This window comes from Dictyostelium discoideum, assembly GCF_000004695.1.
Source record: "Dictyostelium discoideum AX4 chromosome 6 chromosome, whole genome shotgun sequence".
In the NCBI taxonomy this organism is placed as follows: Eukaryota; Evosea; class Eumycetozoa; order Dictyosteliales; family Dictyosteliaceae; genus Dictyostelium; species Dictyostelium discoideum.
This window is the reverse complement of record NC_007092.3, coordinates 1,480,889-1,493,388: the sequence shown is the minus strand read 5'-3', so window position 1 is coordinate 1,493,388 and position 12,500 is coordinate 1,480,889. Positions and strand designations below refer to the sequence as shown.

Here is a 12,500-nt window from a genome sequence, read left to right as displayed (position 1 = left end):
TCGAATCCGATGAAAGTACCAATTGTGCCACAGAGCATATGTTTAAAGAGGTTAATGGTGTTTATTTCGTGTATTCCAATGAAACCGATATGAAATCCAATAAAGCACTCTTTAGTGTACCACATACATTGGCATCCTATTATAAGGACATTAACAATTTGATGATGTTAAGTAGTTATGGTCCAGCCAAGACATTCACTTTTAAGAGATTACAATTGTTGGAATCCAAATTCAATATGCATACACTCTTAAATGACTCTTTGGAATTATTTCAACAAAAAACTGCACCCCATAGAGATTTCTATAATGTTAGAAAGGTTGATACTCACGTTCATCACTCCTCCTCTATGAACCAAAAACATCTATTAAAATTCATCAAAAGAAAGTTAAAAGAGAATCCAAATGAAATTGTAATTTTCCGTGATGATAAATATTTAACTTTAGCTGAAGTTTTTAAAAGTTTAAATTTAGATGTTGATGAATTAAGTGTTGATACTTTAGATGTTCATGTAATGTATATAATTAATAATAATTTATAATAATAATAATATTAATAATAATATATTAATATTTTTTTTTTTTTTTTTTTTATAGGCCGATAATAATACATTCCATAGATTTGATAAATTTAATTTAAAATATAATCCATGCGGACAGAGTAGATTAAGAGAAATCTTTTTAAAGACAGATAATTTAATAAAGGGTAAATATTTAGCAGAGATTAGTAAAGAGGTATTTACAGATTTAGAGTCATCGAAATATCAATGTGCTGAATATCGTTTATCAATCTATGGTAGAAAGATGAGTGAATGGGATACATTAGCATCATGGATCGTTGATAATGATTTATTCTCAACCAAAGTTCGTTGGTTAATTCAAGTACCAAGATTATATGATGTCTATAGAGAGACCTCCACAACAACTTTCCAAGACTTTTTAAATAACGTTTTCCATCCATTATTCGAAGTTACCAAAGATCCATCATCTCATCCAAAGTTACATTTATTCCTTCAACAAGTGGTTGGTATAGATTGTGTCGATGATGAATCAAAGTTTGAAAAGAAGTTCACCGAGAAATTCCCTGTACCTGGCGAATGGTCATCAGAGCATAATCCACCATACACCTATTATCTCTACTATCTCTATGCAAATCTTTACACTTTGAATCAATTTAGAGAGGAGAAGGGATTGAATATTCTCACACTTAGACCACATAGTGGTGAAGCTGGTGAGGTCGATCACATGGGTGCCGCTTTCTATTTGGCTCATGGCATCAATCATGGTATTAATCTTCGTAAGACACCAGTATTACAATATCTCTACTATCTAACTCAAATCGGTATTGCAATGTCACCCCTCTCAAATAATTCCCTCTTCCTAACCTATAATCGTAATCCTTTCCCAGCTTTCTTTGCTCGTGGTTTAAATGTTTCAATCTCTACCGATGATCCACTTCAATTCCATTACACTAAAGAACCTTTAATGGAGGAATACAGTATTGCAACTCAAGTTTGGAGATTATCAGTTTGCGATATTTGTGAAATCGCTAGAAACTCAGTACTTCAAAGTGGTTTCGAACATAATGTAAAATCTCATTGGTTAGGTCCAGACTATGCAAACTCTGGTGGTAATGATATCAAAAAGACAAACATTAGTGATATTCGTGTTTGCTTTAGAAATGAAACCCTCATTGAGGAATTACATTTAATCTTAAAATCACTTCAAACTTTACCAAACTTTAAAAATTTAAATATTAATTTCTTATTGGATAAATTACCATCAGAAATTACAACTGGCAATGATTATAAATTGAAAAAAGCTCAACTAAAATTAAATGGTGCTAATAAATTAAGAAATTCTTCAGTTGGTTCAACTCCTAATAATGGTACTCCTTCTAGTTCTGGTACTCCATCATTAAGTAGTCCTGGTGCTATTGTTCATTTAATGAAAACTAAACCTTATATTCCACCACCTTTATCTTTAAATATTAAACAAGAAAATAATAATAATAATAATAATAATAATAATAATAATAATAATAATAATAATAATAATACTAATACTAATACAAATAGTAATAGTACTACTACTAATCAAGATGATAATTCAAAATCTGATAAATAAAAATAAAATAAAAATAAAAATAAAAAAAAAAATTGAAAAAAAAAAACTACTTTGCTTTAAGCAACTGGAAACAGTTTTTTTTTTTTTTTCATATGAAAATTTTTTTATTTTCTTTTCTTTTTCTCAATTTGTTTTTTTTTTTTTTTTGTTTGCTTATAGAAACATGATGATACCAGGTGCTTAAAACCAAAAATGGAAAACATACATATGATGCAATAAATTTGATTTTCATACTTGAACTTTTTTCTGTTAACTTTTACAAAAAAAAAAAAACAAATTTTTTTTTTTTTTTTTTTAAATTTTATAAATGTGGTTTAAATATTTATTTTTATTTATTTTTAGAGGAAACTAAATTCATATTATTAAAAATAAAAAATGTCGATTAATGAAAAAATTAAAGATTTAAATATTTTAATTATTGGTGCAGGACCAGCAGGACTTTCATTAGCAAGATTATTACAACAAGAAAAAGGTTGTAAGAATGTAATTGTTGTGGAAAGAGATGTTGATAGAAATACTAGAATTGGTGGATCAAGTTTGGATTTACATGAAAGTACTGGTTTAAGATTCATAAAGAGAGCTAATTTATTTGAAGATTTCAAAAATATTTGTAGACCAGAGGGTGAATCAATTACGATTGCAAATAAGGATGGGAAAGTAATTCTAAGAAAACCACATTTAAAAATTAATTCAAAGAAACCTGAAATTGATCGTGGTGATTTACGTAGACTTTTAATTGATTCTTTATTACCAGATACAATTCTTTGGAATCATCATTTCATTTCATTGGAGGAACAACCATTGGATGGTACAACAATTGTTACATTTAAAAACGGTACATCAATAAAAGCTGATTTAGTAATTGGTGCAGATGGTGCAAATTCTAAAATTCGTCCATATGTAAATGATATCTCTCTCAAATATTCTGGTATTACTTTAATTGAATTCGAAATTGAAAATCCAAAACAAGTTTGCCCAGAAATTTATGATTTAGTTGATAATGGTTTATTTTATGCTTTAAGTGATGAAAAAGGTTTTATAGTTCAATTAAAAGGTGATGGTAATTTAATTATTTATTTATCATGTAAAAGAGATGGTAAGGTTTATTTTATTATTTTAATAAATAATTATAATAATTATAATATTAATGTTTTTATTTTTATTTTTTTTTAAAAAAAAAAAAAAAAAAAAAGAAAATTGGATTAAAGAATCTGGATTTGATTTTAAAAAAAAAGAATTTAAAGAAATTAAAGAATTTATTAAAAATAATGTATTAAGTGATTGGAGTGATATTTATAAAAATTTATTAGATAATGCAGTTGAACCTTTTATTACAAGACCTTTATATTCAATACCATTTGAACCAATGATTGAATGGAAATCTAAATCAAATATTACATGTAAGAGTTTTGTTTATTATTTTTTATATTTGAACTAAAAAATAATAATAATATTGATAAAAAAAATATTTTTTTTTTTTTTTTTTTATTTTTTATAATTTAAAATATGTATAGTAATTGGTGATAGTGCTCATACTATTGTTCCATATGCTGGTAAAGGAATTAATGAAGGTATGGCTGATTCTTGTGATTTAATTGATTGTTTATTTGAAGTTGATAATGAAGAAAAAGAATTTAATCTACATAAAAGATTAAATAAATATGAATCTTTAATGCATCAAAGAATTTTAGAAGCTGGTAATGATAGTAATGACGCAAAAGAAATTGTTCATGATAATAATGCATGTAACCTTTTAGTTGATAGATTCCTCGGTTCTTATAAGTACATAAAATCTTTAATTCCATTTTATACTTATTTTATTAACTCTTTAACTGATTCTTTTGGTTATTCAATTTAATTATTTTCTTTTTTTTTTTTAAAAAAAAAAAAATTAATTATTATTTGTAAATAAATTACTTTTAAAATTAAAATTTTAAAATAACACTTTAGTTAATTTAAAAAAAAAAAAAAGATAAATTGATTTAATAAAGTTAAAAAAAAATAAATTAATATTTGTTGGTGATGAATTATTGTTATTAATTAATGCATATTTTTTGTATTAGATTATATAATTGATGGTTTTAAAGTTTAAAAAGAAAACCTATCAAATTTGATTTAATTTAAAAATTAATAATTAAATTTTCTTTAAAATTAAAGAAACGATAAAGTAGTTTTTTTCTTTTATTTCTTTTTTTTTATTTATTCTTTTATTTCTTTTAATTTATTTATTTTTACGTTTCTTGATTTTTTCGTTTTTTTTGTAATTCTTGGAATGTTAGATGGTTCGATATTATCCAATCAATCAATGAAGATTCTTCATAACTAAGGCAATGAATCATTCTTTGGTTCACTCATCGGTTATAATAATTTTAATTACGTATTTAAATATTAATTTGGTTAAATAAATATTACCAAATACTAATAAAAATGATATGTTTTATCACATTAATTTTTAATATATATGTATTTTTTTTTAAGTGAGAAAAATAAATAAAAACAATAAAATTTCTAAATATATATATATATTAACCTTTTTTTTATTTTGTTTTACTAAAAAAAATAGTTTTCAGTTTATTTAAAGACCAATAGTTTTTAAGAAAGCAGCTTCATTTGGTTTGCTACCTAAAAAGTTTTCAATAGTTTCACTACTTGGTTGTGAACCACCAACAGCCAAAACTTGATTACGAAGTCTAGCACCTAATTCCTTATTCATAACACCATGTTTATCGAAAATTTCAAAGATACTAGCACTGAAACATTCAGAATAAAGATATGAATAATATTGAGCATCATAACCACCTAATAATATTAAAATAAAAAAATAATTAGTTTATTATTATTATTATTATTTAAAAAAATAAAAAATAAAAAACTTACCTAATAAATGACCAAATGAACAACCTGGATTAGTACCTTTTTGATTTGGATTAAGAGCTACATCAGTTGCAATACGATGATAAAGATCAGCAGTATTGGTAAAGTTTGCAGGATTACCACTATGAATAGCATTATCAAAGAGAGCTAATTGAATTTGACGAAGATAAAAGATGGCAACATTTAAATTCTTTGCAGCAATCATTCTTTCAACTAAATCAGTTGGTAATTTCTTTGAATGATCTTTATAGTGACCAGATAATTTATTGACGAGTACATCTTTATTCCAACACCAAAATTCAAATAATTGACTTGGACATTCAACAAAATCTCTTTCTACACTTGTACCACTAAACATTGAATAATGAACTTTGGTAGACATATTATGCATAACATGACCAAATTCATGGAAAAAAGTGACAACCTCATCATGGGTTAATAATGATGGAGTGGTTGGAGTTGGTTTAGTGAAATTACAAAGCATTGCAGCTACTGGATATTGCTTTTCACCATCGGCTCTTTCATAACCAGGAATTAATGGCCATACTGCAGCATGAGAATATTTACCCTCACGTGGGAATAAATCAATATAGAAATGACCTAACAATTTATTAGAATCTGCTGTATCAACACATGAATACATTTTAACTTCTTCATGCCATGGTTGGTAGGCTGGTACCTCTGTGAATTTAACATTCAAGAGTTCTTGATAACAATTGAAAATACCCTTAATGACAACTTCGAATGGGAAATACTCTTTGACTAAATTATTATCAACTTGATAATCTTGGACCAACATAACATTATTGTAGAAAGCATTATCATAGGAGTAGTAATGATCGTCATAGGTTTCTGGGTTGCCACCTTTTTCGAGGTAAATCTTCTTTTTGAGTTGTTTCAATCTGTCATACTCTGTGACAGCATGTGGGGTTAATAACTTTCTCATTCTCTCTTCAAAGGATTGAATGTTATCATTTGACTTAACCATGAGATAATTTGATTTATAGGAAGCCCAGTCTTTGAAACCCAAGAGTTGAGCAGCTTCAAAACGAAGTTTACATGTCTCCTCTAGAATTGGGGTATTCTCTTTGATGCATTTTGAACCATTGGCGAATTCAACGGCTTTTCTAGTCTCTGCAACTGTACAATATTTCATTGTTGGTATTACATCTGGATACTTTAAAGAGATGAAATAGTTGCCTGGTTTAGACTCATCCTTTTCAAATGACTCTATTGTCTCCTTTGGAATACCATTCAATTGCTCCATTGAGAATGATAATTTAGTTTTATCATCAGCTATATTCTTTGAGAATTTAATGGAATTGTCAGAGATTTTAGTCATGATTTCCTTAAGTTTCTCTCTTTTCTCCTTTGGTAATTGAAGACCATTCTTTTCGAAACCTTCCAATGTCTTACTAACATATCTCAATTGTTCCTTACTAAGATCGCTTTCTTTAAAGTCATTGTTTTGTTTACAACAATCGACATAGGCTTGATAGAGATCCTCTCTCATTGAGGTTGCAATAGAATATTTTGATAAGGTTGCTTCAACTTCATTAGCAACATCTCTAACCTTTTCATCAGTACTTGCATTGGCTAAAAATGTTAAACTTGATTCAATATTTCTAAATTTTACATCCAATTTATCTGTAGCTTCAAATGTATTTGCAAAAGTTCTCTTCTCCTTTGGAATTTCAATAATTTCTTTCAATCCTTTATCATAAGTTTCCATTAATTCTTCACTTTGTTTTTTATATTCTTCAACTGATTTTGGGAAATTTAATTTAATTAATTCTTCCATTTTTAATTTTTTATTATTATTATTATTATTATTATTATTAATTGTTGTTGTTAAAAAATTTTTACTATAATTAAAATTATTATTATTATTTAAAAAATTATTAATATTATTTTTATTATTTATATTTAGAAAATGATTATTATTATTATTATTATTATTTATATTTGTATAAATAATAGTGGATTTGTTAATATTATTTTTATTATTTGAAAAATATTGGGTTAAAAATTTATTATTATTTTTACAAATTGAATTTAATTTGTTTTTGTTTATGAATTTTGGAAGGGTGATGATCATTTGTATTTTTTTTTTTTTTTTTTAATTTTTTTTTTTTTTTTTTTTTAATTTATTTTTACATAAAATAAAAAAAAAAATAAAAAATAAAAAAAAAATGAATTTTAATTCGAAAATAAAAAAAATAATTAATGGGAATTTCCTTTTTTATTGAAATTTCAATGAATATTAAATTTAATAAATTAAATTATGACAACTAAAAAAATAGCAGCGAAATTAATTCAAATCATTATAAATTTGGACATTAGATGTTATTTTATATAGATGACTATTTCAAAATGGTTATAATACAAATAAATATCATTTTATTGATTTTAATTATTTTTATTATTATTTTATTATTTTTATTATTAGTATTTCATATTTATTATGTCTATTCTTTTATTATTTAAATTGAAAAATAAAAATCTTTAGTTTATTTTTAAATTATCTTTTTTTATTTTTTATATTATCAGAATGTGTTTTTTTTAAAAAAAAAAAAAAAAAAAAAAAAAAAAAAAAAAATTTTGAAAAATTAATTTTTTTCAAGAGATTTTTTGAAGGTATAAATATCTTGGTAATTAAAAAAGGTTAATATTACCAAGAAACAACATCTTTATTAATTTAAAAATAAAAAAAATAAAAAAAATATAAAATAATTTTTTTAAAATAAAAAAAAAAAAAAAAACAACTTTATTAACATTTATTTAATTCATTTTCTTTGTTCAGAAGATATTTTTTTTTTTTTTTTTCTAATTATTTTTATTTTCATTTTTTTTTTTTTTTTGAACTTGGTCATCAAAAATTTTTTTTTTTTTTTTTTTTTTTTTTTTTTTTTTGATCAAAGATTTCTTTTTAAAACACACAATGATTTCACAAAATATAATTAAAATTATTCAAAAATCCAATAAACGTTATTTTTCATCATCAAATGAAGTATGTATTTCTTTTTAATTATTATTATTATTATTATTATTATTATTATTATTATTATTATTATTATTATTATTATTTATTTATTATTTATTATTTATTATTTATTATTTATTATTTATTATTTATTATTTATATTTTTATTAAAATTAAAAAAAAAACAAATAAAATTTTTAGTTAAAAAAAACAGCATTAAATGAATTACATAAAGAATTAGGAGCAAAAATGGTACCATTTTGTGGATGGGAAATGCCGGTTCAATATCCAGCAGGTGTTATGAAAGAACATTTACATGTTAGAAAAGAGAGTGGATTATTTGATGTTTCTCATATGGGACAATTAAGAATTCATGGTAAAGATCGTGTTAAATTCTTTGAGTCAATTGTAGTAGCAGATTTACAAGCATTACCAACTGGACATTCAAAATTATCAGTATTCACCAATGAGAAAGGTGGTATCATCGATGACACAATGATTACCAATGCTGGTGATTCATTGTATGTAGTTGTCAATGCAGGTTGTGCAGATAAAGATATTTCACATATTAATGAAAAGATTAAAGAATTCAAATCTGTCAATCCAACACACGATGTAAGTATGCAATTATTGGAAGATCTCTCATTGATCGCTATCCAAGGTCCAACCACTGAATCAATATTACAAAAATTCGTAAAAGATCAAGATATTACCAATATGGAATTTATGACACAACGTCCAATGACAATCGCAGGTATCGATTGCATAGTGACACGTTGTGGTTACACAGGTGAAGATGGTTTTGAAATTTCCGTACCATCAAAACAAGCCGTACGATTGGCTGAATTGTTTTTAGCAACTAGTAATGCCTCAATTGAAAGTGGTATTAAACCAGCTGGTTTAGGTGCTAGAGATTCACTTCGTTTAGAAGCTGGTCTCTGTTTGTATGGTCATGATTTAAATGATGATATCACTCCAATCGAAGCATCACTCAATTGGTTAATTAGTAAACGTCGTAGAGAAGAAGGTGGTTTCCCAGGTGCTTCAATCATTCAAAAACAATTACAAAAGGATGGTTGTCCACAAAAACGTGTTGGTGTCATCATCAATGGTGCTCCTGCTCGTGAAGGTTGTTTAATCCTCGACCCTTCAACAAACCAAGAAATCGGTAAAGTCACAAGTGGCACTATCTCCCCAATCACCCGTCAATCAATCTCAATGGCATACGTTAAAACTCCTTTCTCTAAAATCGGTACTCAAGTCAATGTTTCAATTCGTGGTAAACCAATTACTGCCACAATTTCAAAAATGCCGTTTGTCCCAACAAATTATAAAAAATTATAAAAAATTATAAAAAATTATAAAAAATAAAAAAATAAAAAAATTATAAAAAAAAAAAGTATGTGTGTATGTGTGTATTTTTTAAATTTTTATTTTTTACAAAATTGTTGAACCAAGTCCTAATGAAGGTGATGGTTTTGCTTGTGATAAATTTTGAAGAATACTTGGTGTATTTGGCATTGGTGTGAAAACTGGTGAGAATTGATTTTCAATACCTGATAAACCTTGAGCTGTTGAATGTAAGATATGATTTTGAGATTGATAGAGTGGTTCGAAATGGTATTTCCATTCTTTAACTTTATTTTTATATCTTTCAATTAAACGATCCTTATTTTCAATTTCCTTTTTAACTTTATATATCTCTTGTTTTAATTGAATTTTATTTTTCTCTGCACTATATTTAGATTGTTGTGATATGAAATAATTCTCTAATTCCTTTGATGCTATCAATAAATCCGTTACTTTATTATCAATTATTTCATCAACAAAAATTTGATTATCTTTATCATTCTTTGTTAAAAATGTTATTAGACTTTCTAATTTAACATTTAATTCTGTAAATAATATATTTGGATCATTCTCTAAATCAATTGGATTTTCTAAACTATTTATATTATTGGTATTATTGGTATCCATTTATTTTTTTTTTCCACTCTCAACTTTTTTTTTTTCAGGATGAGAAAATAAAAAAAATAAAAAAAAAAATAAAAAAATTTAAAAGTTGAAAAAAATAAAAAAAAAGTTGAGTGGGAAAATGGATTTTATTTTTTTAAACTTAATTATTTAATAGAAACTTTATTAATGTAATGGTTTGCATTTCTTGTCTGCTGTACTCCAAAAACAAATATTATTTATCCAACATTTAAGTTCACTTAATGTTGCACAAACTATATTATTAAGAGTATAATTTTATTTTTGGAAATGGTTAATAGTTTTTTTTTTTTTATTATTTTTTTCTTTTTTTTTTTTTTTTTTTATTTCATAGACACTTACACTGAGATACTGGACTTGAAAAATCATTTTCAACATTTACTGCACTTGAAATTGCAAAAAGTGCAAAAAACAATACAAAAGTTAAGATTAAAGCTCTATTCATTTTTTTTTTTGGTGATGGTAATGGACTGCCTGGAATAAAAAAAATAAAAAAAAAAAAATAAAAAAATAAAAAATCAAAATTAAAAATAAAAAAAAAAAAAAAAAAAAAAAAAAAAAAGAAAACAGCTCATTTCCCAACCAGTTTTTTTTTTTTTTTTTTCGAAAATAATATGGATTTAAATATTGCGTTATAAACAATTTTAATTTATTATCTTTAATTAAAATTAAATCTAAAAAACAATTTAAGAAAATTCTATTTAATTTTTTTTAAAAAAATAAAATAAAAATAAAAATAAAAATAAAAATATGGAATTTTAAAAAGGAATAAAATCAAATGACTTATACCCCAAACCTTTTTTTTTTTTTTTTCCTATTTTTTTTTTTTTTTTTTTCCTATTTTTTTTTTTTATTTTTAATTTTTTAATTTTTTTTATTTTTTAAATTTAATGCCTTAAGGAAAAAAAAAAAAAATATCTTTCAGTTTTCAGAAAGTGTAGAAAAAGAAAAAGAAAAATAAAAAGAAAAAAATATATATATTATATATTCGCTCATTTCCATTTTTTTTTTTTTTTTCATTATAAAAATAGACTGTAACTGTACGTATATATGTATTATTATTATTATTATTATTTTTATTTTATTTTTTTTTGTTTAAATTTTTTTTATTTTTTTGTTTTTTTTTTTTATTTTTTTTATTTTTTTTTTTGTTTTTTTTTATTTTTTTTTTTTTTTTTTATTTTTTTTTTTTTTTTTAAAACATCAATAAACACACAATATTTAATAACAATACTTACTATAACATTAAAAAAAAAAAAAAGACATAATAACTAAAAAAAAAAAAATAATAATAGGAAAATTGAAACTATATTTACACAAACAAAATAATGTCAGATTGGGATTTTTTAAATGGAACTACATCAAATTCCTCATCACCAACAACAACAATGGGTCAATTTAATAAGAGTAGAAATAATAGTAGAGAATCAGGATTATCACAATTAATGGGAACTGATGAATATGATGACTCTGGTAAAACTATGTCAACATTTAGTAAAACTACAACTCCACCACAAATTAAAAATAGTGCTGAGAAATCAAAATATTTAGTACATCAATTAACTCCGAAAGATACCCTTCAAGGTTTAGCATTAAAATATAATGTAAAAGTGAGTAAATTAATTAATTTAAATCCATCATCATTATCATCTCATTATCATCATCATCATCATCATCATCATCATCATCATCATCATCATCATCATCATCATCATCATCATCATCATCATCATCATCATCATCATCATCATCACCATCATTTTAAAATCCTAACAAAAAAAAAAAAAAAAAAAAAAAAACAGGTAAATGATATAAAAAGATTAAATAATATGTGGACTCAAGATTCTTTATTTATAAAAAAGACAATTTTAATTCCAATTGAAGTATCAGATTTAGTTACAAGCGAAAATAATAGTAACTCTAGTGGTAGTGGTAATAATAGTTTAAATAGTAGCAGCAATAATATAAAGAATTTATTGGATGGAAGTTATGGTGTAAATAATACGAATAGTTTCATCAGTAATAATAATAATAATAATAATCGCAGCAATAATAATAATAATAATAGTGGCACAAGTTTTGATAATGTTTTCCCAGAATTTGAGAAAATGAATAAAACATTTGGAACACCAAAGGAAAAACCAATTTTACCACCATCAACATTTAATAATGGTAGTAATGGTTTTTATAGTAATAGTAATAATAATAATAATAATAATAATAGTTTTAACAATAATAATAATAATAATAATAATGATAATAATTATAACAATAGTATAAATGGATTAAATAGACCGCAATCTACTTTAAGTTTTTCGCCAGTAGTAAATTCATTGGATCATAAAACTCAAACTCATTTCTCATTATTGGATGATGAATGGAATCCACTTTAAACATAATTTTTAATCTATATATAAAAAAAAAAAAAAACAAACATATTAAAGTTAAAAATAAAAATAAAAATATTGAAATGCGTGCGTGCATATTAATAAAGAGAAAAGAAATATTTATTTTTTAATGGGAAAAA

The 12,500-nt window shown here is 23.8% G+C and overlaps 7 protein-coding genes across 7 annotated transcripts in view; 4 read left to right on the top strand and 3 right to left on the bottom strand.

Annotated features, from left to right (window-relative positions):
• The window catches only part of amdA (AMP deaminase), a gene marked incomplete at both ends in the record, with an annotated part of 2,772 nt that extends 648 nt beyond the window's left edge, over positions 1–2,124 (top strand). The window contains 2 exons of the mRNA XM_629709.1: positions 1–509; positions 595–2,124. The exon at positions 1–509 is cut by the window's left edge and continues 220 nt beyond it. Of these exons, the coding sequence (XP_629711.1) occupies positions 1–509; positions 595–2,124 (2,039 nt within the window). The remainder of the gene's footprint in view (positions 510–594) is intronic.
• Positions 2,125–2,499: 375 nt separating this feature from the next.
• DDB_G0292328 (hypothetical protein) lies at positions 2,500–3,982 on the top strand (the record flags this gene model as incomplete). Its single annotated transcript, XM_629708.1, has 3 exons — positions 2,500–3,220; positions 3,318–3,524; positions 3,639–3,982. The coding sequence occupies 3 exons, from the start codon at positions 2,500–2,502 to the stop codon at positions 3,980–3,982; spliced, it is 1,272 nt and encodes a 423-aa protein (XP_629710.1).
• A 717-nt stretch (positions 3,983–4,699) lies between these two features.
• On the bottom strand, positions 4,700–6,799 carry DDB_G0292362 (peptidase M3A and M3B domain-containing protein; the record flags this gene model as incomplete). Its single annotated transcript, XM_629707.1, has 2 exons — positions 4,700–4,923; positions 5,002–6,799. The coding sequence occupies 2 exons, from the start codon at positions 6,797–6,799 to the stop codon at positions 4,700–4,702; spliced, it is 2,022 nt and encodes a 673-aa protein (XP_629709.1).
• Positions 6,800–7,939: 1,140 nt separating this feature from the next.
• gcvT (glycine cleavage system T-protein) lies at positions 7,940–9,325 on the top strand (the record flags this gene model as incomplete). The annotated part of the gene is made up of 2 exons (XM_629706.1): positions 7,940–8,008; positions 8,183–9,325. 2 exons carry the CDS (start codon positions 7,940–7,942, stop codon positions 9,323–9,325), a joined length of 1,212 nt encoding a protein of 403 aa, XP_629708.1.
• A 93-nt stretch (positions 9,326–9,418) lies between these two features.
• On the bottom strand, positions 9,419–9,958 carry med28 (hypothetical protein; the record flags this gene model as incomplete). The annotated part of the gene is made up of 1 exon (XM_629705.1): positions 9,419–9,958. The coding sequence occupies one exon, from the start codon at positions 9,956–9,958 to the stop codon at positions 9,419–9,421; it is 540 nt and encodes a 179-aa protein (XP_629707.1).
• A 162-nt stretch (positions 9,959–10,120) lies between these two features.
• On the bottom strand, positions 10,121–10,418 carry DDB_G0292360 (hypothetical protein; the record flags this gene model as incomplete). The annotated part of the gene is made up of 2 exons (XM_629704.1): positions 10,121–10,209; positions 10,316–10,418. The coding sequence occupies 2 exons, from the start codon at positions 10,416–10,418 to the stop codon at positions 10,121–10,123; spliced, it is 192 nt and encodes a 63-aa protein (XP_629706.1).
• An 883-nt stretch (positions 10,419–11,301) lies between these two features.
• DDB_G0292322 (peptidoglycan-binding LysM domain-containing protein) lies at positions 11,302–12,366 on the top strand (the record flags this gene model as incomplete). The annotated part of the gene is made up of 2 exons (XM_629703.2): positions 11,302–11,583; positions 11,776–12,366. The coding sequence occupies 2 exons, from the start codon at positions 11,302–11,304 to the stop codon at positions 12,364–12,366; spliced, it is 873 nt and encodes a 290-aa protein (XP_629705.2).
• Between the last annotated feature and the right edge of the window lie 134 nt (positions 12,367–12,500).